This window comes from Lacerta agilis, chromosome 14 (genome assembly GCF_009819535.1).
Source record: "Lacerta agilis isolate rLacAgi1 chromosome 14, rLacAgi1.pri, whole genome shotgun sequence".
NCBI classification, from domain to species: domain Eukaryota; kingdom Metazoa; phylum Chordata; class Lepidosauria; order Squamata; family Lacertidae; genus Lacerta; species Lacerta agilis.
In genome coordinates, this window is record NC_046325.1 from 14907202 (window position 1) to 14935096 (window position 27895).

The following is a 27895-nucleotide window of genomic DNA, read 5'->3' on the forward strand; positions in this document are numbered from 1 at the left end:
AGTTACAAGAAAGGAGATTCCGACTAAACATCAAGAACTTTCTGACAGTAAGGGCTGTTTCACAGTGGAACAGACTCCCTCGGGAGGTTCACTGGGGTTTTTAAAGCAGAGGTTAGATGGCCATGTCATGGATGCTTTAGTTGTGATTCCTGCATTGCAGGGGGGTTGGACTAGATGACCCTTGGGATACCTTCCAACTCCACAATACTATGATTCTAGCTATGGACATGGATAGACTTCCAAGTAAACATGCATTGTAAGTAACTGGGCATGCTTATTAAATTTCAATACCAGCTTCTTAAAAAAATTGGTTTTTTTAATAATAAAAAGTGTCAAAAATCTGCTACTGGATTAGAAAGAAAAATCACATTGCATTCCCATTTTTTGACAAAATAAAGAGACTTTGACTTGATCTGTCGAAGTCTGACATACCCAGTTTTCTTCCGTGTTCCTCCTGAACAAGCTTTTTCTGCACCTGCCAGAAAACATCTAACAAACACATTTCCTTCCCAGTACATACAGTTCCAGGAGCAAGAGTGTCATTGCATCCTCGCCTGGGTCAGGAGGTGGGAAGAGAGAACAGCTTGCCACACACACACCTGCTCATGCTGCTTTCCTGGGTAAAGGTAAAGGGACCCTTGACTGTTGGGTCTAGTCATGGATGACTGGGGTTGCAGCGCTCATCTCCCTTTATTGGCCGAGGGAGCCAGCGTACAGCTTCCGGGTCATGTGGCCAGCATGACTAAGCCGCTTCTGGCGAACCAAAGCAGCGCATGGAAATGCCGTTTACCTTCCCGCCGGAGCGGTACCTATTTATCTACTTGCACTTTGCTTTCGAACTGCTAGGTTGGCAGGAGCAGGGACTGAGCAATGGGAGCTCACCCCGCCGTGGGGATTTGAACCGCCGACCTTCTGATCGGCAAGACCTAGGCTCAGTGGTTTAGACCACAGCGCCACCTGCGTCCCTCATATAATCCTCTAAATACACATTATCTTAGAATTTTGGAGAATGGCTTAATCTGCAAATAGAAACAGGGTCCTAACATTTGAAGGTTGTCTTAGTAAGTCCAATTATGATTTAACTTTTTGAGTATAAGTTAAGGTTACCAGATTTTTTTCAATGAACCCGCGGACACTTTTCAACTTCCTACTAAATAGATGGATTTTGTCAGAGGACTGATTTGTAAATCCGGGGACTGTCCCTGAAAACAGGGACGTCTGGTAACCTTAGTATAAGTGTGGCACTTATACCTTCTGATTGGCAAGCCCAAGAGGCTCAGTGGTTTAGACCACAGCGCCACCCGCGCCCCTGCTTTCCTGGGTAGCAGTCCACAAATTTTGGCTGGCCTTGATAGTCACAATGTGTATGTACCAGGAGCTCCTCCAAGCAGCACTATCTGGTGTTGCTGCCCCTGACCTCACATCCCTGAAGACAGCATGTTCAGCAACAATCCCCTGCTCCCTCTCTCCAGGTCCAAGCGTGGGGCAGAGAGGTGAGGGGGTGGAGATTTATCGCTGCAGGCGCCCTGTGCTTTGAAGGCCCTCCAAGGCCGCCGAAAGCAGAGCACCACTGTGGGGAAGGCACTCTGTACCCTCACCAAACTCTTAAGGTCGTAAGAACAAAAAGAAGAGAATTTAACAAGTAAAAACAAACTCGCTAGCTTTTATTTACACTCAAATAACCCAAAGCAAGTGCTTCCTGCCTGTCAGTGCAAGATGCAAACCAAAGTACATTGTCTGACCCAATGGGTCCGTCCAGCAATTTCCTTCCCCTCGCATTGAACCCACGAGTCCACAGTTCCACTTGGCCCGAAAGGATTTAAAAGGTCCCATTGCCTCCACTGCACTCAGTATTTGCGCTGGCGCAGGAAGAGACCTGGTGGCCGTTTTGGAGTGGGCACATCATCTGAGTCAAGGTCAAAGAGGTCTCGGCCCGTCTTCATTATCTGTTCCTCTAAGACTTTGTGGCGCTTCATATCGGACAGCACCTTGTCCATGCGAGCCTCCCTCTTCTGGCTCTTAGCTGAGGTCCCTGAAAACAAAATAAACACCAGTTAGGATCTGTGGACTCAGTGGGAAGTGTAAGTTGGGTCCAGGTTTTTTTTTAAAAAAATGAGAGGTAGGCTTCAAATGCAAGGTGCCAGGAAACCATTGTTCTTCCCTAATCTACACTCTGTTTTCACAGCAGTAAGAGGGTCTGCATGTCCCTACATTTTGCACAGGTTTAAAGTTCCCTCACCTCTTCTTTGAGGAACTTTAAAGTATTTTGTAAACAGCTTTGAAGTTTTTTTCTCTCTAATCAAGTGGTGTATAAATTTTATCCAATAAAAAAATAAGCATGCTATGTAGGTCTTCCTGTCCATACCATTATCCCTTTCCTATATTCCTCCCTCAGTTCTAGACCAGGTGTGGAGAACATTTGGCCCCCCAGATGATGCTGAACTACGGCTCCCATCATCCCTGGCCACTGGCCATGCTTGATGGGAGTTGTAGTCAAACAACATCTGGAAGGCCACTGGTTCTCCCCACACCTGGTCTAGACAACAGGAAACTGTCAGCCAATTTGCCCTAACTTACGTAGGGGAGTCTCACATGTTAAACCTTTGGGGCAGAGGTAAGGGACTTCAGCCAGGATTCTCAGAGCAACATTCTGGAGTTCTGGCATTTAAATAGGGATGGAGAATCTGCAGCTTGTGGGCTGGATCCAGACCATTGTGGCATTTCTTCCAGCATGCCTGAGGAGAGCTTTATATTTGTGGATCAGATTGCCTGACAGCTGGGCCTTATGAGCACCTTCAGAGCCGTCTCATCCATAGAGGCCGGTGGCGCGGCGCGCCAGGGCGCCCCAGGGGCGCCCCCGTGAGCCCGCCGGCATACCGGGCTCCCCCTCCCCAACCAGCCCCCGCCCCCATGGGCAGGCAGGCACTCGCGCGCCGGCCCTCGCCTCCCGGAGCCCCAGCTGGAGCGGCGCGGGGCTTTGCGCGACCTTCCAGCACTCCAGCTGGGGCTCTGGGAAGCGAGGGCGGCCGGCTTGCAGCCCACCCTCCCGCCGGTGCGCGAGCGCCCGCCCGCCCCCCCTCATCCTACGCCCGCCGGAGCGCGGGCGCCCGCTCCAACGCCACGCCTCTCATCCCCTGCTCGCCCACCCCCCCTCCCGAGGGGCGGCCAACGCGGGAGGGAGGCGGGCGGAGAGGTGGCAGGCTGGGGGCGCCGAGGGATCGTCGCGCCAGGGCGGCCGATCCCTCTAAGACGGGCCTGAGCACCTTCATAGCTTTCCCCAAGTGAGAGGCTGACTTCCTGTTTGGAGAGGGACCCTTTTGAAAGCGCTTTCAGGCCAGCTGATGGACAACCCATTCTGTGCCTTCGAAGGTGAACGCCCTGCTCATGTTAGATGTCAGCAGGCCTGATCCAAACTTTCAAAGCACTAACAGAAACGAGAGGCGACCCTACCTTTTGGAGGCGGGGATGGGTGGGTGGGTGGGCCAATGGTCCCCGGTTGTAGTGGGAGGAAGGTTCCCCACCTTGAGAGATGAGTGTCAGAATTGTGAAAGAAGTAAGCCAGAACAGGGTGCATGAGAGCATGATCTCAATTCTGAGGCTGCAAATGGGGCTCCTCAAAAGAGAACAAGGACAATCGAGCATGACTCCAGCATTCTCTGGAAAGTGTGTGTGTTTAGGGAGAAATCCAATGGTCCCAGTACAGCCAGGGTGGGTGGGTGGCTTTCCTTTTCAACATACCAGGAGTTCTCCGACGATTGATCAAGGAGCTCTTAGGGGAGGCAGGCTCATCATCGAAGTCAAACTCTGTTGGCACGTGAGGCCTGCAGCAAAGAGAGAAAAATGGGAATCCGCCCAGCACCAGAGCCTGTAGTCCCTCCCTCCTTTCCGGTCCCCAAAACTACCTCAGATTTTGCATCCTTCCCCAAACTCCCTCTTCAAGTCAAATATTACCCATCTCCCAGCAAAAAACAAATACACGCGCTCTCACTTCTCTTCCTCTTCTTCTTCCTGGTTCTCCAGCTGCCCATCAGATTTATCCTCATCTTCGCTGTCAGGCTCTGGGGTAGGGTTGCGCCGGGGTAGGATCTCTGCCTGGATCTCTAGGGTCCCCTGGGCAGCAATGAGCTCATAGAGGCGCCGGATCTCCTCAGGGGGAGGCATCCAGCTGTCTGGGGACTCCAGTTCCTCATCGCTGCAGGGGACGCACCAATCCTCCTCGGCCGACTCGTCTCCCTTCGCCATCTGCTCTCCATCTCTCTCCCCAGGTGCGCCATCTTGTTCCTCGGTGGTCGGAGGTGGCTCTGAGGCAGGCTCATCTTCCACTGCCAAGGACTGCATCCCCGAGGTGACTTCGCCTTCCTCCACGGTGCTGGCCTCCTCCATGGCCGCTGGAGAGACAGAGGCCACAGAACTGAGAGAGGCAGGGCAAACAGTAAGACTTGAGAACCCTAACATAACCGGGCAAGGACCCGCCTGGTACAAGATGGCGGCCATCTTGGAAAAACCCTACAGCAAAATGTGAGCTAGCGTGGTGCAGAGTGTGGGTGGTTGGTTGTTCCATGCCTGCAAGATTATCTTTCTCTTTTGGCACCAGAGACTCCTCTCCAAACTTTCACATTCTCCAATGAGAGTTTTCTTGGGAGCGCAGAGATGGGGCTCAAAAAAAGATGAATTGCCAGTGTTTCCTAACTAACTCCTTAGATACACCTCTGATAGTTGCCTGTAGTTGAGGGAGTAGGGTTAGCTGTCATGAAAAGTGTAGAAACAAACTGTATGTCCTGGGAAGACTTCTTATGCCTCCTCTTTCTTGCTGCCTCCGCCAGCAAATTCAGAGACATCTCAGCTCTGTCTCTTAACACCTTTCAGATCAATAATCCCTTGATCTGCCCCAGCCTTCCCATAAATAATGAAGTGGAATTCGCCCCTGTTCGGAGGAAGCGCCCAGATAAAGATATCTTTGAAGTTGCCAATTGTTATTCATTCTGCCATTGTGCTGCAAGAAAAACCAGGAAGCCTGTGGCTCAAGCAAGGGTAAGAGCAAGGAGGGAGAGGCACAGATGGGGAAGATGTCTCAGGATGCATCAACCAGGCCTTATATCAGACTGAGAGATGAATCAAGGTTCTGGTGGCCCATCCTTGCAACCTCCATATTGGAGAAAACCTTCCCACGGCTCCCAGTGTAAGGGGGGGGGGGAGACATGATACCATGAAGAAAAAACTGCTTCCCTCCAAGGCCATAACTCAGAGATGCTCCATCAGAGTGGATTTGATTTAAATCACTAGTCAGTAAGACTTGATTTAAATCATTTTTTTTACAGAAAGACTCATTCTTGCTGGTATAATCTTAATATTTACAACCAGATGAAGGATTCATTTTTGGAATAATAAATTTTCAGAGTAGTTTTTACAGTTATATCAAAAAGTACTGATTTGGTTATACTATCAGAAATGCAAAACAGGTAATTATGAAATTATTGTTTATATTTGGACAACTTTTCTGCTGTACTTTATTGGAAGGAGAAAAATAATTATTTCCTTAATAACAATTTAGCAATTTATTTAACTAAAACAATAACATTATAGCATATGTATCCATGTTTGTTAACTGATGTAGTTAAATGATTAAAAAAACAACAACTTAGAATGAGTTTTAGCACACATTAAAAACTTAAAACAAATTCTTATTTTTTGATGAATATCCTTTGGACTATAATGTAACACTTTTATTTCTTCCAGAAGCATTTTATTTTAAAAATCCAATATAAATATTTTTTTCTTTAAATAAAAAGAAATATGATTTTTTTAAAAATCATTTATTTTTATCCACCCTGTGCTCCATCCAGGGAACCTGCAGAATCAGAGGACCCCAAGAGTCCTTACAGGTCCCATCCCACACCCTGGATCTAGGCATATGCACCCTGACTTTGTGGTCTTATAACTTCATTCAGTCCAAGACTGCAGCATTAGCCAGTCCAGTTCAGAGCTCTACTCAGTCCCGAGGATCCAAAAACTTAACTCCTCCCCAGGGAGCTATGTTGCAATAATGGTAATGGGATAATTGATTACGAAAAGCGCCAGGGGTGGGGTTTCGAAGTCCTGAATCTCTGCTTTAGACTCCAGAGACAAGCTCCTTACAACCAATTGTGAATCCTATAAAGCTGCAAATGCATACTAGCTAGACACTAGCAAGATGAGTCAGACAGAGTCAAGCCATAGTCAGTGTTCAGGTCCATTCAGGAAGGCCATTCTCCCAGGCTAACTTCCAGATGAGACATCCTTGATTTGACTACCTGCCCAATCTCCCAATCCCTAGCAGCTCTCATTTTACCCAGTCACCTTTCTGACTCTCATGCTGGTCCCTTCTCACTGGCCACATTTTCAGTTCCACTTGGCATACTTTAGATTAACAGTCCCCTGAGGTAGTGTGACCCTATTTTGGGGGTCAGCTGGGTGGCAGTTTTATAAAGGGCCCCCAAATATACATGTCTATTGTCCCCAGATTTAACAGATCCCTTTCTCCCAGCAACCTGATTAAGCAGCTCACTTGCTCTTCAGCGACAGTCTTCAGGCTTTTGATAACCCTGACTGGCATCATTAGACAGCTTCCTTGCTGTTCAGTACATTGGCTGTCAAGCCGCAGACCTCGCTAGACAGCTCCACTGCCAAGCCCAGAAGACTGAGAATAGGACAGCAGCCAAAGAACAGTTCTCTTGCCAGGAAACTCAGTTTTCCCTCTTCCACGCTCTCACTGCACTTAGGCAATCAATATGATCCAGGAAGTTCTACCACTGCAGTACAGCTATATTCTGCAAACATTTAGACCTTGGGCTCGTTCCTCACAGCTGCTCATAAGGACCTCCATTGTGGGTTTTTGTTTTTAGATGGCCCCGCAGAACCAAACATCACACTGGCCACAACAAGATAAAATACCTTTTATTAGGAGCCCAAGCAGGGGCAAAGATCAGCAGGAAGACCCTGCTGAAAGTCTCTTCCACTGGATATAAAAATTGATATGCAGAGAAGCAATGTCTTCACAACTGCGGCTTCCTAAAGATGATGGTCTCAGCCCAACCCTGCAGTGATTTAGAAGGCAAAATATTACTTTTCACCCTTAAGCAGTGTTAAGAAACTCAGACAAATAAGCTAAGCGCCAAATGGCGCCTTAAACATGGGCTACGGTCGCCACAATGGAATGTCTAGGCGCCATCCCCCCAATGAAATTTGTTATTATTATTCTTCCTTTCATTTCTTTATCGCTTTATATTTTGAAGAAAAAGTCTCAAATCTGTTTACAACACATTGAAAGATCAAATAAAGCAATACAGAATAAAACAAATTCAAGCTTCAAGGAAAATATTTCAGATCCTCCTCTAAGTGACATTTTGCTCTCCCCATATTTATTTACCTAATTTATATAGCCAGTGCAAATTCAAATTCAAATTTATTGCGGCTATAAGCCCATAAAAACATAAAATATGGAATATATGACATAAAGTTACAGCAAACCATAGACCCTGGAGTCATAGGGAAACAAACCACAGCACAAATACAAGTTTTAAAATTGCAACCAGGGAGCAGAAAACAAAAGTATTAGTGGTCGTGTAGTTGGCCACAGCGCCTTTTTTGAGATATGACAGAGTTTAGAAACCTTGCCACCTGCAAGGTTGTATAGGAGTCATTGTCTTGCAGGAGTAAGGCAAGGTGTGACTCAGCTGGTGCACCTGTAAGTTTCTGAGTTATTGATCTTAGTAATTTTGCCCGAGCCTCACTATGCAGGGAACAGATAAAGATTATATGATGGAGAGATTCCGTCGACTTTTTATCACAATCACAAAAGGCGGAAACTAGGCCCTTGGAAAATCTATGTCTCAAGACATTAGAAGGAAATACATTAAACCTCGCTTTGGTGAAAGCGAATCGGTGCCCAGCAGTGGAGAGGGAGGATAGGTATAGAGGGACATGATGTAATGGAACAACTCCAAAATTCCGAGGCGAGCAGACACCCCCACCCAGCATATGATTACGCTGCAGCTCCAAATCGTCCAGTCTTTGTTTGATTAATCTTTTGCCGAAGCAAGGTCTAAATTAAGTGAATCTGAAGGAGAGATTCCAAAAGACAGAAGTTTGGCGTGGATTTTCCCAGTCCAAGGGTTTGCAAATTCGTCACGCCAAAGACATTGGACGAGATAATGGCTCGGTAATCTATGCCAAAGAGTTAACCAGTAGGTGAATATTCGTTTTCATAACAGAGTCTCTAGTGAAGGAATCTTCAATTCTAGTCATATAGCTGCATTACTAACACACGTAGGGAGTTTTAAAAGCCGGCGAAGAAACTGATTTTGCAGCACCTCCAGCGGGGCCATTGGTAGTGCAGTGTAGTGGTTTGTGTGTCGGACTAGGACCTGGGAGACCAGGGTTCAAATCCCAACTTAGCCATGAAGGTCACTGGGTGACCTTGGGCCAGTCACAGCCTCTTAACCTACTTCACAGGGTTGTTGTAGGGATTGACTGAGAAGGTGGGTGAACCATGTACTCCTTGGAGAAAAAGGCAAGATATAAATGCAATAAATGAGCTTTCCTGCTTACTTGCTTAAGAAGGAGAGGCCAGCCAGATGGAGATGTCAGTCACCATTGGCATCCAGAGATCTCCAGGTGGTCACAATTGGAACTGCACCAGTCGCAAAACACACCTGGCTAATTTCTAATACTGTATTGACCTTAAGGTCTATAGACGATGACTGCATAGTTCAACTAAGCTTATCTGCATTCTTTCTTTTTTTTAACCAGGCATTGCTGGGTTTTAAATGTAATATTTTAAGTCGTAGTGTAGTAGCTGAGAGACAGACAACATAATCCAATACAGGATCAAATATCCTATCCTATGCAGAAGTTCAGTGGAACATAATCCGATACAGGATCGGATATCCTATCCTATGCAGAAGTTTAGTGGGACTTACCTCTAGGTATGTGTGCACAGAACTACAGCCTAAGCTACAAATCAGGCAACCCCCAGGTTGAATCTTGTCTAGTCTACCATGAAATCATTAGGTGGCTGTCTACTCTCACAGCAACGTAATAAGCTGCCTTATACTGAATCAGACCATTGGTCCATCTAGCTCAGTGATGTCTACATTGATGGGCAGTGGCTTTCAAGGATTTCAGACTGGGGAGATGCTGAGGATTGAACCCAGGATTGAAATCAGATGCTGTGCCCGAGCCACAGGCTCTCCCTCTCTTTCTCAGCTCAGTCCTTCCCTCCTGCAAAGTGGGTGAAGATGATACAGTACTGAGTTACTTCTTTACTGGGCTAGGTAAGGATTGCTACTAGAATAACTAGATGACTTTATGCGAAGTACTTAAAAACGTAATGCAGGTATTTAAAGCAATATCCTTTAACGAAGGGATGGGGGAATTGTGACCTTCCAGATGTTGCTGGATTATGGCTCCCATCATCCCTCACCAATGGCTCGGCTGGCTGAGGCTGATGGGAAGGCAACATCATCTACAGGGCAACAGGTTTCCTATCTCTGATTTAATGTAAGTAAACAACTCTCAGCTATCACACCAAAGCATAAACCAAATAAAAGGACAATATTGTTGAAAATGCAGCAAGCAAATAAAGTTACACACACATCAACTTGGACATTCCAAGGAAAGCAGATAGAAGTTTCATGGGCAATGATCCCTGGCTTTAGCTTTCTTTTGGAGAAGAGATTGCTGGAGACCAGTGCCATTTTTGTAATTCCCAAATATTCAGGTAGAGGACAGAAGATGGAGGCAAAAAATATAAGCACTGCTGCCAAGCAAGGATCTTAAATCAGTTGTCCAGCGAGAGGAAGCTTCTACACCAGTTCTTAAACTGTTTTCAGAAAGCTGCCATTTGATCAGTTTCAAGCAGGAATCCCACCCCAACCCAGAACTAGAATTTGCCAGGCATACCACTTTCCACAGCCTCTTAAAATTTTCTTACAAAAAGTTAATGGTTGGGAGAAAAGCACTCCTATGAGCTTCTACTGGTTACTCTGGACCCTCAACATACCTGACAGCAGCTATAATATTAAACTAACATTCCTTTCTTCCTTTGCTTTTATTTTTTTACAGAGTAATCAGGCCTATGCTATTTTTTTTTTTTTAAAAAAGAAGTGTCTTGACCATCCACTTTGGAGAAGAGCTGTGCAGCTAACTCCAAAGCTACATCCTTCTTTTAGTTAAGTATGACCATGATCCAAAGTTATGCGTTTCTTACGGCCCATTGAGTTCAATGGCGGAGTTAAGCCCGAACAGCTACTCCTAAGTAAGTCATCCCATTGAGCACGGCATCTTGCTCCCTTGTACAGTATTAATAAGTAAAAAAGGACATTGCACGAGGTTCTATACTTTTGCCACTGAAACAAATAAATCCACGGCACTCCTAAAATGCTTAACTTTGGCTGCATCGTGCTCAAAGTCAACTAAAAGAAGATCTATTGTTTTAGGATCCTGCCCCGCCCCTTTTAATTTTTTAAAAAAGTCACTCTGCACATGCTCAAAGACACTTCATCGGATCATTTCTTCCACGGCTCGGCACTAAACACGAACCACCGTCGCTGATTAAGTCTTGCGGGGGCTTCATCACGGCGTGTAGCCTGCGAGGGAAGGGAGGGAGGGAGGACTCGTTCACCCACCCGCGGCGGGTCTTATCCGGACCTCGAAGCTCGCGCCCTTCCCTTCCATCTCGGTTTCCTACTCCCCGGACCAACCAAGGATCAAAAGCAGAGCGGCGCACAACCGATCACCCAAAACCAGCCCCCAAAAGTCGAGTCTAAGAACAATCGATCGCTGCTGCTGCTGCTGCTGCTGCTGCTTCCTGGAGAGCCGGTACTCAAAAGTACCCGTCACTTTCTCAACTGCGCACGCGCCGCTTAAAAGGGAAGTGCGGGGGGGGGGAAACTTGTTCTATGCGCAGGCGCAGTGACCAACGGCTGGGTCCTTCCCGCTCTCCAATTGGCCGCTTTCTCCTTCCTGGGGCGGGCTTAGCGCCAAATACAAATGAAGTCCGGGAGCTGCTCGGAATCGCGTTTGGGAGCGAGTGAAGGCGGGAGAGGGGTAAGTGGCCCCCCCGACTGCGCGTCTCTGGGCGCCAGTTGCCGGTTGTGGCGAGCGGGCGGAGCGGGGTCGCTTCTGTGCCCGCTGCTGTGCCCGCGGCCTGCTTTGGGGCTTCCCGTTGTGGTCACGCGGCTAGTCACCGCAAGAGCCTTTGTTCGCAGAATCTTAAGAGTTGGAAGGGACCCCGGCTGTCATCTAGCGCAGGCACCCCCAAACTTCGGCCCTTCAGATGTTTTGGACTACAGTTCCCATCATCCCTGACCACTGGTCCTGTTAGCTAGGGATCATGGGAGTTGTAGGCCAAAACATCTGGAGGGCCGCAGTTTGGGGATGCCTGATCTAGTGCAACCCACTGCAATGCAGGGATCTCAGCTAAAGCATCCATGGCAGATGGATTAAAAATCTCCAAGGGAAGGAGAATCCACCAGCTCCTGAGGAAGACCTTTCCACTGTCGAGGAGCTCTTACTGTCAGAAAGCTCTTCCTGAGGTTTAGTCGGAACCTCCTTTATTGTAACTTGAAGCCACTGGTTCGAGTCCTGCCCTCCAGAGCAGGAGAGAATGAGCTGGTTCCCTCCTCCATGGGACAGCCCTTGAGATATTTGAAGATGGCTATCCTATCTCCTCTCAGTCTCCTCTTTTCCAGGCTAAACATACTCAGCATACCTCTACCACAGAAATTTGAGAGCGTGGCCAGGATACCTGATAATGTTTTACTGATTGCATTACCTGGCCAGTCTGTCCATTCTTTTGCGAGGGTAAATGCTTTAGTTCTAGAATCCAGGTCACAGGCCACCCTTTCCTGCACAAATATGCCCTTAAAACAGGATTTGTAAGTGAAAGGACTTACAAGGAAATAGGGGAAATATTTAGAGACATTAGGGGAACCAAGATGGTTTTTGGGGATTGTTTTGTGTGCTAAAATAATGTGTGATTTTCTCAGGGAATATTTCTTAAAATTTGAAGGACAAAAGATTGGTTTTCTGTGGAGTGTGTGTGCATCCTAAAATTTTATAACTAGAACCACCCCAAATGGGACCTTCAGTAATGATCTCAGTTCACATATGAGCTGGTGTGGAGTTCAGTACTACTTCTGGTACTTGTATCTCACCCTGCACTTTTCCTCTTCTTAGATATCAATGACATCTAGTCAACGATTAAGCCGTTATGAAGCCCAGCGAACCCCCAGCAATGCACTGGCTCGAGTTCGGGTTTGTGTGCGATTGCGGCCAAGCGTGGGAACAGGAGAGGGAAAGGAAGCACCTTGTGTACGTGGCGTGGACGCTTGCTCCCTGGAGATCCTGAACATGAGAAATAATATGGAGACAATGAAATACAAGTGAGTTGGGTAGAGAGAGTTGGGAAGAACCAGGCTTCATGTAGGTTGTGGCCCTATGGTACCCCTGTTGTTGGTTTTTAACAGGGGAATTAGTTGGAACTGAGTAGTGTCTGGAGGAATAGCAGTCCTTCTCTTCCAGTATGAGAAGCAACAGTGGCCTTCCTCTAGGCCCCTTGCTGCCTTGCAACTGACAGGATAGGTAAGGGAAACCACTGGCTTAAAGTGACTGCTTCTGCCTGTTTTGCCACTGCTGTTCTTTGATTGTCTAGGCATGACGGGTTGCTGCTGGGTTGTTAGCAGGCTCTGCATATTTGGCTGAGCTCTGAAAGTTTTTGGGGCGAGAGCAGGAAGTTATGCTTAAAGAGTTGGTTACTGGCTTGTGTGCTTGCAGGCGAGGGCTTATCGGCAAAATTGGCTGCCCTCTCAGCGTGAGGGGAGGGAGGCAAGGGAGAGAGTGAACAAAGGAGGGAGAGATGGTGCCTGTCTTCCTGCTGAGAAAAGTACAGTCATACCTCTGGATACGTTCGCTGCGGGTTGCGTTCGTCACGGTATACAAACGCGCCAAACCCAGAAGTGCCGGCACAGGTTACTTCTGAGTTTGGCGATTCACACATGCACAGAAACGCCAAATCGCGTTTTGCGCATGCGCAGAAATGCCAAATTGCGCTGCACACTTGCACAGACGTGACACTTCATGTTGCGAACGTGGCTCCAGAACGGATCCTGTTCGCAACCAGAGGTACCACTGTATTGGTTCAGTTGAGTCCCCCACCCTACCCTGAGAAGCTGTCAGTCCCTACCTTTCGTTCACATTTCCCTCGCAGTATATTGCTTGGTTGAAACAATTGATGTCATTTCAAAACCGGCTTTGGACAGTATAGCAATTTATTGCACAGCCCTAAATAGCACTCTGGTTTCCAACAGGCATCTGGTTGGCCACTGTGAGAACAGGATGGTGTGTCATTGCCCTGATCCAGCAGGGCCCTTCTTCTGTTGACAATAGTCTGTATAACATGAAGAATGGGGGTATGCTAGGGGGAAAGCTCCTAAGGGACACCCGCCACTCCTTCTGCAAAGCCTCCTGTTACTTATCCCTGCTGTAGAAATTGCTTTCGGAGAAGCCAGCAGGCCTCAATCCCACTTCTCTATTCCCACCAGATTTGACGCTTGTTACAGTGCAACGGCCACACAGCATGATGTCTACATGGGGTCAGTTCAGCCTATCTTGCACCATCTGCTGGAAGGGCAGAATGCCAGCATCTTGGCGTATGGGCCTACCGGAGCAGGTGACTATAAAACAGTGCACAAAGGGATGAACCCAACCTAGAGTTGCTGGGGTGGGCTGGGGCTTGGAATTAGGCCGAGGGAGGACGTGATGGTTTTTCCTCTCTCTCCACATCTCTTTTGTTCCCCCTCCCTAAAATGGCAGGGAAGACACACACCATGTTGGGGAGTCCGGAGCAGCCGGGGGTGATTCCAAGAGCAGTTCGGAATCTCTTGCAGATGACAAGGGATGCTTCGGGGGATGAACGGAAGTACTCGCTCTCTATGTCATACCTGGAAATCTACCAAGAGAAGGTAATGGGTGCTGGACAAAATGCGTAAGAGGGGAAAACTGAGCCTAGTATATAAGAATGGTGGGATCTATGAGGAAGAAAGCAGCTTAGAACAAGATGGGGCTGAGGAGTCATTGGGGAGAGCATGACCTAATTAGACTACAGCAAGTGATACTGGCAACAGATTTGCACGCACTCTGGCCTCCTTTTTTGTTGTATTGAAGACTGGCAGTGTTTTGAGCCCTGGGAAGTTCATTAATGTGACCAGAACTCCGCCCTGTTCCCATTTGGTATTTAAGAGATCAGTGTGTCATCTGCTACTAGTCTGATCTGGAGAGGGTCCCGTCTCAGTGTCTGCTGATGCTGTCACATGTGTGCTTTGGCCCTGCTTGAAGATCGGTGAAGAACTGAGGCGTGGCTGATGGGAATGGGGAAAGAGACTGGGCAGCTGGTTCAAAAGCAAGCCGAAATGGCTGCAAAGGGGGAGAGAAGAAAGGAAAGAGCAGTAGAAGGGCAGGGAAGACAGATGGAGTAAGGCAGGGGTCGGGAACTTTTGGCCCTCCAGATATTGCCGGACTGTAGCTTCCATCTTCCCTGACCATTGGGCATACTGAGGGGAGTTGGAGTCCTACAAGCTCTGGAGGGCCTTAGGTTATTTATGCTTGGGGGAAGCAGACAGAATGGAGCCTGGGAAGGAGGAGAATGCTTGAATACAAGTGGAGAAAGGACAGGGAGGAGGGGGAAATTTGGAGGAGTGAACAGAGTATGGCATGGAAGTTAGATGGAGACTAAAGGTGATGAGCCAGAAGTGCCCAAGAGAAAGGAGGTCTCTTACAGAGGAGGGCAAGAGGTGAACTAGAGAACTTATTCAGTGTTGCAAAAGGCTGGATTTGCATCCTACTTGATCAAACCACACAATCAGTTCAAGTAAACTTATGTTGTTCTCCTTCTGAGAAGCCAGGGGATTTAAGTGAGGTGGGGTCTGAGTAGAAATGTAAAATTTCCGAAAATTTTGAAGCTCGGAAACCCCCCCCCCGGGGGTTTTCTGTTTTTTTCGGGGGGAAACAGAAATTTTTGGAAAAATTGAAAAAAATGCTACATTAGCACTTCTTTTTTCTTTTCCAGATTGAAAGTCATTCTGTTACTTTAGAAACATAAAATATAACTATGGACAGTTTTAATGGGCATAAAATTATCACAACTAGCATATTAAAAATATAGTGTATCCAAACAATTACCTGGTATTACAAACAAAATTTAAAAATAATATTTATTTGTATTTGTAACAAATGGAGCAACAATCTCCTGAACTGTTTACTAGTTTATGTGGAACAAAAAAAAACTCCACAAAACAATTTTTAAAAATCCAGAAGTAACAATTATTCATATTTCCTCTCCACAGTATTAAAAAAAAACATTTTCATAAAAAGAACTGAAGAAGGAAGTGTGACTAAGTTTCAATGAATGAGCATGAAATTTAATCAGAATCATTTTCTGAGCTGTAATTAAGTATATACTTTCAGGCCTTTTTTGTTGCTCTATACTTTCTTCCAGTGCTTTGAGGCCTAGTGAAGAGGAACGGAAGCAATGCATAACACACACATGCAAAAACAAAACTGAAACCTTTTTCTTGTCTGGTGACAACAGCACCTCCTAAAGGAAGAAATGTATCTTGTTCTTGCATTGGAGAGTTCAGTTTGTAACCTAGGACTTGCTTGTCCTCACAGAAATTAGAATAATCTGATATACCATACATATTTTTTTAGAAATGATTTATAAAATATTTGAACCCCTTATCTTAAAATATTTTATTCATCATGTTAAAATAAAACATTCCATAATCTAGTTTTTATTTTTCCAATTTTTCGGGAAAAAACAAAAAAGGCTTCAGGAAAAAAACGGGGGGAAACCCGTTTTTTCCGAATCTTTCCAGTTTTTTTTTTACGGGCCTTCACATCTCTATGTTTGAGGTGCCACCTGGACCAACACTAGTCTGCTTGTTCCCCAGGTCTTGGACCTCCTAAAGCCCTCCCTCCGTGACTTACCAATCCGGGAGGATCAAAACCACCACATTCTGGTGCCTGGTCTGATGCAGAGAGAGATAACCAGCTTCTCAGACTTTGAGAAATATTTCTTGCCTGCCAGCAGCAACCGTACAGTGGCATCCACACAGCTGAATCATCGCTCGAGCCGCAGTCACACCGTCCTGCTGGTGTACGTGAGCCAGACCCGGGGCTGGCCGCCATACGCCCAGCAGACTGCCAAGCTTTGCCTTATCGACTTAGCCGGCTCGGAGGACAACCGGCGGACAGGCAACAGAGGGGTGCGCCTGAAGGAGAGCGGGGCCATCAACACGTCACTCTTTGTGCTTAGCAAGGTGGTTGATGCCCTCAACAAGGGGCTGCCTCGCGTACCCTACAGAGACAGCAAACTCACTCGCCTGCTGCAGGTAGCTGGGTGGGTGCCTGGGTTCATTGGTGGGGCTGTGGATTTGGGAAGAGCTGCATTTTATTTTGCTGAGCATATTTCTCTTTCCTTAAAGGATTCGTTGGGAGGTAGTGCTCACAGCCTGATCATTACAAATATCGCCCCTGAGAGGAAGTACTACTTTGACACGCTCACAAGCCTCAACTTTGCTGCCAAATCCAAGAAAGTGGTGAACAAACCCTTCATGCAAGAAACTCTGCTGGATGTTGGTGAGGAAAGGAGCTGGCCTGAAAACAACAGAATTCGGCAGAAGTGGGGCAAAACAAGGTTTTTTGGGGGAGAAAGGAAGGGCAGGATTCTTGGGCTACCCCTGAACAGAGTGGGGTGTAGTATATAGATTCACTGCCCCAGATTTCTTTATCACGGTTCAGATGCATATACACCAGAACCATTCATGGTCTGTCCTTTTCATCAATGACCAGCTGACTCTTGTCAGAACCAGTCTGTGCCTTGCAGTCATCGGGGGAGGAGGGTCTGCTTTGGATTCCTGTGCCTACTGAGATAATGTGAGTGGTGTCAAGGGTTAGGGCCTCTTCAGTGGTGGCACCCCGATTCTGGAACACCTTCCCCAGGTCCATGTTTTAGGTATCAAGTAAAAACATTTTTGCCCTTTCTGTCTTCATCTTAAGCTGCTTTTATAGGGTGGATATGTTTATACTTATGTTGTGTTTTTAGTTCTATTTTGTGATTGTGGCTCCCCCCCCCCCCCCGGGTATTTTTTTGAAAAACATTTTAATATCAGTTAAGTTATTCTGATACTGTATGTAGTTTGTAAGCTGATGGTTTGTAAGGTGACTTGCAATGCTTTTGATAAGGCTGGGATATTTTTCACAATTTGTTCTTTGTTGTTATCCCACCATTGGATACAAATTATTCCAAGGCATTTTACCAGTAACTTTGTAATAAAATTACAACAAAGAATATCCAAACAAACAGGATCCTTTCTGCAGCCCAGTCGGTGGTAGGTGGCCCAGTGGTGGTGAAGGAAGGCAGTCCAGGTGGAGCAGGCATATGCAGCGGCGCGTACGCAGAGCGTAAAATGCACTGCGCATGCGTGCCACACCATAGTGCCGGGCGGACCCCGAACGGACCGTGGGGCAGAGCGGCCTCGCCCCGCAGCCTGCTTGCATGCCGCCGAGCAGGTTTGTGAGTAGGCTGCAGGGTAAGCCCACTCTGGCCCGCCTGGCGCCACAGCACGCGTGCACAGTGCGTCGTACGCACTGCGCAGGCGTGCCATAGCGGCGGTGCCAGGCGGGACCTGGGCAGGCCGCGGGGTGGAGCAGCCTTGCCCCGCAGCCTGCTTGCATGCCATTGAGCAGGTTTGCGAGCCTCCGCCCCGCGGCCCATCCAGGGCACGCCGGCGGGGCGGGGCCGTCCGAAGAGTCACACCCCCTCCCCCTGGGCTCCAAGGTCCAATAAACACATCAAATAAATAAACACATCCTCCCCACACAGCAGCATCAAAAAGACCATGCCCAACTTCCAGTGATGCAGGCCCTGAAGCCAAGAGACCTTGTCCAGAGGAGAAACAGCCCAGCTTGGTTGAAGAGAAGCCAGTCAGGTGAGACACCAAACATTTTATAGGCTTCGGCAAGCAGAGCTTCTGTGGTGCAGTCAAATTCTTTCCTGCCACTTCATGAGGATGGTCACTCCACCCTTAAAGCATTGAGCAGCTCTCTCTGGCTTGTTAGAAAAGGTAGGCCCTACTTTCTGGTCTCTTTCCCCACCAGTTCCTTGCTGCCGATGGAGAATCTTGAGCCAGCCTTGGCTGAAAAGCTGCTGCAATTGGAGGCCTTGGAAACACAGCAGGCTGGGGCAGAAAGTTGTGCGATGCCCCTCCTCAACACCCCACGCAGGGAGCGGCTGGAATTTCGGAGGCTGCTGGATGAGACTCGGCGTGAGCTGCAGGTGAAGCCTTTGCTCTTTCTCTATGTCCCATCGTGATCCCTCAAAGAACTGCAATGGGCTACCTCCCGTAAACAAACGCAATGCCTTGTTTATTGCGAGGTCTGCGGTGTTTCATTTGTTGGATCAAATTTTTAAATTTCTATGTGTGGTTACTATGTTTCTTCCCTTACAGCAACTCACTTTTTTTCTAAAGCTTCTGAAGTGAGTGGCAGGCAGTAAATAGAACCCTTAGTGGGTTAAGTTAATGGGTGGATCCAAGGACTGAAAACTATGAAAGGGGCAGGGAAAGTGCACTAAAGGGAAAGTGAGGGAACAGCAGCTCTTTTTTTTAGGACTCCAGGGATTCCTTTTGCCTGGTGTCCAAACAACTCACTTATCAATCACAGCTCCAACTTCACTCATTGGCTACAAACAATGATGGGCGAGAGCAGCCAAGCTGGTTCAAGTCACAGAAGCTTCTTAAAATGTTACCTGCACATTTTGCTCCTTAGCTTTTTTTTCTAGGAGGGCTATTTGTTGTTGCTGTTGTTTTAAACTCAGGAAGGCCCTGCCTGGGGTGCCAGTGAAGCCTTTGTCAGGGCAACTCTGGTTAATCCAGTGGCTCCAATGTACTGTAAAGGCAGCTTTGAAGGAAGAAAGAGATGTAGCACTAAGTAAGTCCTGTAGGAGGGGATTCTTATATAAATTGAACTGTGTCCATCTTGCACTGAGAACCTGCTTCATTACGGCCCTGGCAATTTTTACAGTTGGCACCACAATACGATCCTTGTTGGGCTGGGAACCTGATGGCAGGCCCACGCATTCCTGGAGGCTACTGAACGCACACCCCGTCCCCTCCATCTGAATATGTGCTTATTCTGTTCTTCCTCTCCCTACAGAGGCTTAAGAAGAAGCAGCTGGAAATGGAAACCAAGGTCCTGCAGGACAAAGAGCATGGACGTGGTTCATCGGTGCCTGCCAAACGCCAAGGAACAGCAGTGGTATTGCCCTTCCAGCAAGGTAAAAGGGGCGCTGGGTCTGGAAAACAGGACTCCCTTCTCATGCTCCTCCCTCCTATGAGATCACAGCTCTCCTTCCTTACTTCTCCAGTGCAGCACCCGGAGAACTCTGAGAACGAAGATAGCATCATCATTGTAAAGCAAAAGAAGGGAGGTCGGAAGAAGAAGGTGCGTAAGGGGATGGGGGGGGGCTTTGTTGAACTTGGGGCTGGTGATGGTGGGAAGCAGAGTTGTTTAACAGGTGTATATAACACTTAGGTTTTGAGGCAGTTTACAAACATGGCTTAATAAAGTTATATATGGATTCTGCCAGGGCAGGCTTCCCCCTGTAGATCTTCTGCCCTAGAACAAAGAACAGATTCCCTTACCTATTGCCTGTTGTTGGTTCATGTTCAGACTGCCTCAGCCTCAGCACTGGGGCAAAGATCAAGCCTTACCCAGAAAGATACACATCCGCCCTCACCCACACACCATGTTTCTGGATCAAAACTGGGAGTGGAACAGGTAGCAGTAGCCAGATCAGAAAAATCAGGGCTGTTCCTGCTGACCACATGCTTTTTCTCCTTTTCCCTGTTTTAAGCAAATTTAAATTCTTACAGGTAAGGTTGGTGGGAAGCAGCCTGAAATGGTTTATTCCAGGAGCAGAAACAAAGTAGCTTTGCAAGTGTCTTGAGGGAGCCAGATCAAAGTTCTGGACTCACTGCCTCAGACCAGCAGTCTCTCTCTCTCAGCTGTTAGGCCCAGAGCTCGCCCTGTCCAGCTGCCTCACTGGAGACTGAACTTTGGGCATGGGCTGAATTGATTCTTTTCAAACCTTCCATGTTGTCAAGCATGCAGCAGAACACACATTACAGAGGATCCTGGAGGATGGTGTAGACCAGGGGTCAGCAAGCTTTTTGGGGGGTGGGCCGGTTCACCGCACCACAAACCTCCTGGTGGGCCACAGTGCATGTGTATGCGCACGCATGCGCACATGGCAGAGGGGGCTTCTCTCTCCCCCCCAGCCCCTCCCATCCTATCTACCTAGGGTACTGCCGAGAGGCAGAGGCTGGTGGCGGTAGCGATGGAGGAGGAACAAGCAGCCCAAAAGGGCTGCTTTCAAGTTGCTTGTTCCTCCTTCGCCACCGCTGACAGCCTCTGCCACTCGCAAGGGCAGGCACAGGAGCCGTGCTTCGCAGAGTGGCGGCACGGGCGGCGGCAAATAGCTTGCTCCGACGAAGGGCTGCTGGAAACGTGCTTGACCACCTCAGCCCAGCCCCCTTCCTCCTCTTGGCCACACGCAGCCACTGCTCGCCCATTGGCCAGGGCCTCAAACCTTAGCAAGCAATTGGCCAACGATTTGCTGCACCAGGAGGGAGGAGGTTCCACTGTGGTGATGGGGGGGGGTGTTGGCAGCGGGGGGGGGGGGGAGGCGCCCGTGCAGCGGAAAAAACAAAAACCTTGGAATTCCCATGCCGATCCACAGAACTGGCCCATGGGCCTTAGGTTGCTGACCTCTGGTCTAGACCATCAACCTGAGAGAAGTGCTTTTTGTAAGTCTCTCTGAGAGTGCGTTCAGCTAAAGGGCAGGGTTATAAATACTGTAAATAAGGTTGCTCTGGCAGTTTCCAGTGGGCCTGCTTCAGGGACATGGCTCTCAGCAGATTCCAAAAACCCTGACACAGGCCTGTGAAACAAGAGAAGGTAAACTCAGCAGTGGCAGTTGTCTGTCTTATCTTCTGGAGAACTTAATTCTGCACACCTGATATGTCATTTGAAGAACCCCTGATAAGTGAAAGGCAAAAGATTTATACAATCTGAGGAGAAGCCAGGGTATGTTTGTGATTGGTGCATTCAGTGAAAGAATATGAGATGAGGGTGAGATGAGGGCCAGTCAGGAAACAGACGGGTGTGACACCACACCACTTCTTTTTATGATGCATGCTATATCCAGGATTCGGCTCCTGGCTCTGAAAACAAGGTTCCCTCTGAGTGGGAGATGGTGGTTCGGCCTGATCTGATGGCCCGCACCAAGGAGAACATCCTGGCTGTCCTGAACACAGGCTCTGTGAAGGATCTCATGGCCCTGCACCAGATTGGCAAGAAGAAGGCTCATCGCATTGTGGCCTGGAGAGGAGAGCACGGGTCCTTTGAAAAGGTAAGTGGGCAGAGGTGCTCTTCCATCATTTGAGGTACATGCAGGTGCAGCTACTGTGCAGAGGAAATTAATCTTCAGGTAGGAGGTAGGCCATGCAAGGCTTTAACACATTCAGACCTGGCTCAAGTTCAGAGCGTTGAAGTCTAGTGGGCAGAGCATTAAGTCTTGGAGGACTCCTGCTTCAGCCTTTAGCTCAGCAGGGAGCCTTGGAGTTTGGAATACTGGCTCATTCTTAAATCTGGGAGGGGAAGGGAGCAGCTCCCTATTCTTGTAAGTGGTGGGTCAGAATAAAGGTCCACCTAGTCTAACGTTTTTGTAGCAAGCCAGAAGCTTCTGGGAAGCCCACCAGCATGGCATGAAAGCAATATTCCCTCCCCCAAGCAGTTAGAATTCGGAGGCTAATAATAATAATAATAATAATAATAATAATAATAATAATAATATTTGTACCCCACCCATCTGGCTTGGTTTCCCCAGCCACTCTGGGCAGTTCACTATAGAATATTAAAAACGTAAGACATTGAACATTAAAAACTTCTCTAAACAGGCCTGCCTTCATAAGTTCTCTAAAAGTCAGGTAGTTGTTTATTTCCTTGACATCTGATGGAAGGGCGTTTCACAGGGTGGGTGCCACTACCGAGAAGGCCCTCTGCAGAATGCAGAATGCTGCAGTGTGATTGCTGACAGGAGTGAGGCCTTGTCAGTGGGTAAAACCTGTGCTTGGAGATCTGTACTGGTTGCCGATTTCCTACCGGGCCAAGTTCCAGCTGCCACTATTAGTATATAAAGGCCCTTAACAACTTGGGACCAGTTTACCTATAAGATCGTCTTGCCCCACATATTTCCACTCAACCAGTTCAATTGGCAGAATTGGCACTACAGTGGTACCTCTGGTTACGAACGGGATCCGTTCCGGAGCCCGGTTTGTAACCCGTCACGTTCTTAACCTGAAGCGCTGCATCTGCGCATGTGCACGATGCGATTCGGCGCTTCTGCAAACGGCATCATTTGGCGCGTCTGCGCATGCGCGAACCGCCGAACCCGGAAGTAACACGTTCCATTACTTCCGGGTTTGGCGAGTTCGTAACCCGTGTCGTACGCATCCTGAAGCATGCGTAACTCGAGGTATGACTGTACTAAGCTGCCACATAATACCTGCATTCGTAAGAACCCGATTGTTTAATGTGGCAGCATCTGCACTTTGGAACTCCCTGCCTTTTGAGATCAAGAAGTGCCTTCACTGTATTCTTTGGCGCTTGCTAAAAACATTATTGCTTAGGCAAGCCTACCCAGATGCTTAGGAAGTTGAGGTAATGTTAATCTGTTTTAGTATTTTAACTTTTGTATGCTTTACAGTAGGGTTGTGAATATTTCTCCATTATCTTGTTTTATCTTTTTGTAAACTACTTAGAGGTTGTAATTTTTTAAAAATCAAGTGGTGTATAATTTTTTTGAAATAAAAAATAAAAATAAATAAATATTACCTTTGAATGTGGAGGTTTCATTTGGCAAATTGTGGCCAATTGTTGAGAGAGACTAGAAATGCCAGATGCTGAGCAAAGCAAAATGCTCTACTACTGCAGTATTGCTATTCCCTCAGAATATTATTTCTTTTTGCTGTGGACCTGAGATCTATGGATGAGGGGGTGGTATACAAATTTAATAATTAAATCTCTCCATGATTTTGCAGCTTTGTGTTACCTACACATTTCTCCTTCCTCCTTTTCTCAGGTAGAGGACCTTGGGAAAGTGGACGGCATCTCTGCCAAACAAGTAGCTTCTTTTCTGAAGGTGTGTATTTAATTCTGTTCCGTCACTGTGGCTATAAGCTTATCTGGAGTAGAGTCCATCACATTAGATGAATGGAGTGTTATCCTTGGACGGCAGATGAATAGGTAGAGAGGGGGAAACTGTAAACAGAAGTTTAAGTTTGTCATGAAATGCAAGGAGCACAGCAGCCTAGTGTACAGCAGCAAAAGTTACTATCCAGAACTTTTTCTACCTGTTCCTTGGGAAACAGCTTGGCAGACTGGCAGGTGTAGGATCAATTTCTCCGTCTCCCTGCTTCATTTCCCTCCTGGGTACAAAGGAAAAGGCTTGCTCTTCTCTCAGAGCCTGCATAGAAATCAAGTAGGCTGGTGGGGGATGATTTGCTTCCCCCCCCCCCCAATATCACTCCATCCCTCATATCAGCCTGTTGTTTAGTCGTGTCCGACTCTTCGTGACCCCATGGACCAGAGCACGCCAGGCATTCCTGTCTTCCATATCAGCCTACCTACATTATTACTATCCTGGCCACAAAAAAGAAAGCTCATTCCTCTGCAGCCAACATAGAATGCAGATTAGTGGGTCCCTACCATCACCAGCCCACCTAGCAGTTCAAAAGCATGTCAAAGTGCAAGTAGATAAATAGGTACTGCTCCGGCAGGAAGGTAAACAGCGTTTCCATGCGTTGCTCTGGTTCACCAGAAGCGGCTTTGTCATGCTGGCCACATGACCCGGAAGCTGTACGCCAGCTCCCTCGGCCAGTAATGCGAGATAAGCGCTGCAACCCCAGAGTCGGACACGACTGGACCTAATGGTCAGGGGTCCCTTTACCTTTACCCTTTACCATCACCAGCCAGCTTGCTAGCCTGAATGGAATTTCCTATTCCCTGTGGCAGCTTTTTGCCAACCTCATGCCCTCCAGCTGTCCAAAGTAGGCCCCAGGCTGGTGAAAGCTGGCCTGTGGTGTCCAAGTGAGTATTTCAAACGCAAGGCTGAAATACAGGTTGTGATAATTCTTTGTAAAGCTTAAATGTATGCATTGTAATCTAGTATGCACTGGATTTAAAAGGTGCTAATGTTACAAATAACAGAGGAATTAAAATTCTTGCTCTTCTCTCTCCCCTACCCCCTTTCCTAGGTAAATATCCTGACCAACATTGGAAATCTTAAGTAACCGGTTTGGTTCTGGAAAGCATCTTCTCCCTACATTGAATTGGGTTTTTATTATATTTTAGCTTTGGTGCTTTTAAATATATTAAGCATATAAAAGTAGTACAGAAAACTTGTACATCTCAAATGGTTATTTTATATAGCTGTACGCGGCCACGCGTTGCTGTGGCTCAGAGTGGTTAAGTGGATGCAGGCCCGCTTCCCTGCCGGATTCAGAGTTGGGGGGGGTTCCTGAGGGAGGGGCCTTCCCCCCCTTAGACATTTCCCTCGAATATCTCTCCCCCCCCCCCCCCCGTATTGGAAGGAGACCCTGTTTTTGTCTGCCTCCCCACAGCTTTTACCTTTGAACTCCTGCCTGCCTCCTCTCCGTCTCCCCCCCTGTACTGGAAGGAGACCCATTTTTCTCCCGTTGAACTACCACCTGCCTCCTCTCCGTCCATCCCCCCATACTGGAAGGAGACTTGGTTTTTGCCTGCCTCCCTACAGCTTCTCCCGTTGAACTCACGCCTGCATTGCGTGTGTCGTTGCCAGTCAATACCCTATTGGTGGAGCTGCCCTCGCCTCCCGCTCCCCCTCCCTCCCTCTGCTGAAGTTTGATCCATCACCTCCCCTTTTCCTTTCATCGCCCAGCAATAGCCTATTGGCAGAGCATTCCTCGGCTCCCATGTGTTGCTCTATAGCTTATGTTGCTTTTACGTCCAACAGATGGCGCTGTTTTTGTCGAAAACCATGTTTTTACCTGTAACGTGTGGCATCTATATAATATTTTTACATAAAACACGCCAGGATTGGAATGCAACATTGTGTCAAAATTTCAAAGCAATCGGTGCAGAACTTTGGGAGATTATCAATTAGGGACAAACGAACATTTACATTTTTATTTATATAGATTGCCACCACCAACTTTCTACTTTTGGTTACAAAAAGTAAGAAAGAAGAGCCCTGCTAGATTGTAACAAAAGCCCATCAAGTGCAGTATCCTCGTCTTGCAGTGGGCATTCAGAGGCCTGTGAGATGCCTGCAACAGCAACTGTCTGCACCTTGATTCCCAGAAAATACCGGTAATTGTCAGAGGCATGCTTCCTTTTGACAGCCCTTGTGGCTAAAAGTCACTGATAGCCTTATTCACCATGAATTTGTCAAATTCTATCTAAAACCATCCTAGTTGACTGCTTTCACTCCTCTGGGAACAAATTCCCACGGAAACTCCTTACACGAAGAAGTGCTTTCTTTTGTATGAAATCAGTGCATAAAAGATGCCAAAATCAAAGTGAGGGGAAAACCACACGTGAGGGGAAATGTATTAGGATGGATAAAAAAGAAATAATTGTTGGTGATGCTTAGGATTGCTATTTAAATGTGTTACCCACTCTTCACCATCAGGCTCCCAACAATTAAATGTCTGTATTAAAAGCAGTTTATTTTTTAATTAATTTTCAAACATTAAAATGCAGAGTTCTTTCGAACCCTTAGACCTCCCTCCATGGGTTCCATCTTTAAGATTAAATTTACTACATCTTTTACCCTTATCTATTATAACCATAAAGGTAAAGGTACCCCTCACCATTAGGTCCAGTTGCGGACGACTCTGAGGCTGCGGCATTCATCTCGCTCTATGGGCCGAGGGAGCCGCCGTTTGTCTGCAGACAGCTTCTGGGTCATGTGGCCAGCATGACTAAGCTGCTTCTGGTGAACCAGAGCAGCACATGGAAACGCCGCTTACCTTCCTGCCGGAGCGGTTCCTATTTATCTACTTGCACTTTGACGTGCTTTCGAACTGCTAGGTTTGCAGGAGCTGGGACCGAGCAATGGGAGCTCACCCCATTGCGGGGATTTGAACCGCCGACCTTCTGATCGGCAAGCCCTAGGCTCAGTGGGTTAGACCACAGCGTCACCCGCTTTATTATATAACCTAATTACCATTAAAACAATTCCACATTACAAATTATTATATCCAAAGTCTCTAGCCCATCACTGCCTTAACTTCTTTGTCTTTTGTTATACCATTCTAAAAGTAATTTTTACATTTTTGATAGCACCTTCACATTATTTTTGAACAGATCTGTTTCAAACCTCGAACTCATTGTATCAAAACCTTTCTTTTTGTCAACCTTAAAAACATTTAATTGGTGATACTGTAACCAATCCATTAACTGTTCTCTAATATCATTTCCCCCCAATTTTAATTGGTCTCGTGTCTCTTTTAACAAATCGTTATAGGTGACCCACTCACCTCTCATATTTACTTCTTTAACTGAAATTGCTTCCAATGGAGAGAGCCACCATGATGTTCTTCGTTCTAATAGATTCTTGTACCTATCCCATACCTCATAGATTAATTTTCTTATCAAATGGTTCAGGAATCCTTTATGTACTTTTGTTTTATCATACCACAAATATGTGTGCCACCCAAATCTATTATCATGATCCTCCAGATCTAATAAATTGTGTTTTTTAACAAGATCCATTCCTGCAACCAGCAGAGGCAGGACACTTCATAATATAACTTCAAATCTGGCAGGGGTGGGGTCCTAAAAACACACATCTAAGGTGCCAAGGGCCAGGAGAGAAGTTTGTCTTTAGCATCTGCTGAAAGCTGTATAGTAATTGTGCTAGACACACCTGTCAGGTGGGAATTCCACAGCGTAATGGTTGACACAGATTAAAATTCTTGTTCCACTGTAAGTGGTCAGAAGTTCTGGTCAGTCAAACCAGTGATTCTCAAACACCTGTTTTGATGAGGGTTTATCTTCCCAGAGCTGAATTAAGGGGACAGACCCAGCCCTAACAGTTTACTTCTGGGGGGGGGGGAGATGCTCGACCCAGCCCATCATGCTTTTGCGTGAGGTACTGTTTGCAACATCCTATCTCACTGGGAGGCAAGTGCAGAGCACTGACAGAGGCTCAGATGCAATAAGCAACTGTGACTATGCATTTCTATGAATGTGTAAGTGTATGTCTAGAGACAATGGATAGAACAAACACCATTAGCTGTACTGCTGCATAAGCTGTACTGCTGGGTAATACAATAAAAATTGTTTTTTTAAAAAATCAGAAAAGATCAGCAGCAGCGATAGGGAGAGGCACAAAAATATTACTTGACTCTGAAAAAGGAGGCAATTGAAGCCTTAAGAGAAAAAAAGCACAAAGCATTTATAAAACCTTACCTGACTGAAGCCTAGAAAAGCCCAAAATGCCCAAGGGCAGGGGCGAAACTAGGCTTTATTTCAAAGGAGTCAAGACCCTTTCTGGTACACCCTCCGTACATAATCACACACTGGGAGTCTTAATGGCGCCCCTGCCAATGGGAAAGCCTGATCAATCTGGGGTGTTTATATTTACCATATGAATACTTCATGCTTTGCCTTAAACAGGGCAACAACTGCAAACAAAATAGGCCATATAGCCTCATCAAGAGTTGGAGGGCAGGATGCTGTTTATTGTCCTGCA

The 27895-nt window shown here is 47.1% G+C and overlaps 2 protein-coding genes across 3 annotated transcripts; one reads left to right on the forward strand and one right to left on the reverse strand.

Annotated features, from left to right (window-relative positions):
- Positions 1-1643: 1643 nt before the first annotated feature.
- On the reverse strand, positions 1644-10750 carry PAGR1 (PAXIP1 associated glutamate rich protein 1). 2 transcript variants are annotated; one of them, XM_033169369.1, is made up of 5 exons: positions 10665-10750; positions 6931-7073; positions 3989-4385; positions 3739-3821; positions 1644-2032 (listed from the first exon to the last, which is right to left on the reverse strand). In XM_033169369.1, the coding sequence occupies exons 3-5, from the start codon at positions 4381-4383 to the stop codon at positions 1848-1850; spliced, it is 663 nt and encodes a 220-aa protein (XP_033025260.1). In that variant the 5' UTR covers positions 4384-4385; positions 6931-7073; positions 10665-10750; the 3' UTR covers positions 1644-1847. The 2 variants fall into 2 exon arrangements, with proteins under 2 accessions (XP_033025260.1, XP_033025259.1); XM_033169368.1 differs by having other exon boundaries at positions 3989-4388.
- KIF22 (kinesin family member 22) lies at positions 4466-24603 on the forward strand. The gene is made up of 14 exons (XM_033169367.1): positions 4466-4476; positions 11070-11085; positions 12217-12422; positions 13581-13708; positions 13852-14000; positions 15987-16427; positions 16521-16674; positions 17921-18026; positions 18196-18373; positions 19252-19372; positions 19463-19539; positions 21305-21508; positions 23240-23299; positions 24414-24603. Exons 3-14 carry the CDS (start codon positions 12223-12225, stop codon positions 24447-24449), a joined length of 1854 nt encoding a protein of 617 aa, XP_033025258.1. The 5' UTR covers positions 4466-4476; positions 11070-11085; positions 12217-12222; the 3' UTR covers positions 24450-24603.
- The last annotated feature ends 3292 nt before the right edge of the window (positions 24604-27895 follow it).

Coding starts and splice junctions, on each gene's coding strand:
- PAGR1 (XM_033169369.1), bottom strand. CDS start 4,383: ATGGAGGAGGCCAGCACCGTGGAGGAAGGCGAAGTCACCTCGGGGATG. Junction 3,822..3,988: donor GAAGAAGAAGAGGAAGAGAA/GTGAGAGCGCGT, acceptor TCTTTGCTGCAG/GCCTCACGTGCCAACAGAGT. Junction 2,033..3,738: donor CAATCGTCGGAGAACTCCTG/GTATGTTGAAAA, acceptor TTTTGTTTTCAG/GGACCTCAGCTAAGAGCCAG.
- KIF22 (XM_033169367.1), top strand. CDS start 12,223: ATGACATCTAGTCAACGATTAAGCCGTTATGAAGCCCAGCGAACCCCC. Junction 16,675..17,920: donor AGAAACTCTGCTGGATGTTG/GTGAGGAAAGGA, acceptor CTCCCCACACAG/CAGCATCAAAAAGACCATGC. Junction 18,374..19,251: donor AGACTCGGCGTGAGCTGCAG/GTGAAGCCTTTG, acceptor CTCTCCCTACAG/AGGCTTAAGAAGAAGCAGCT.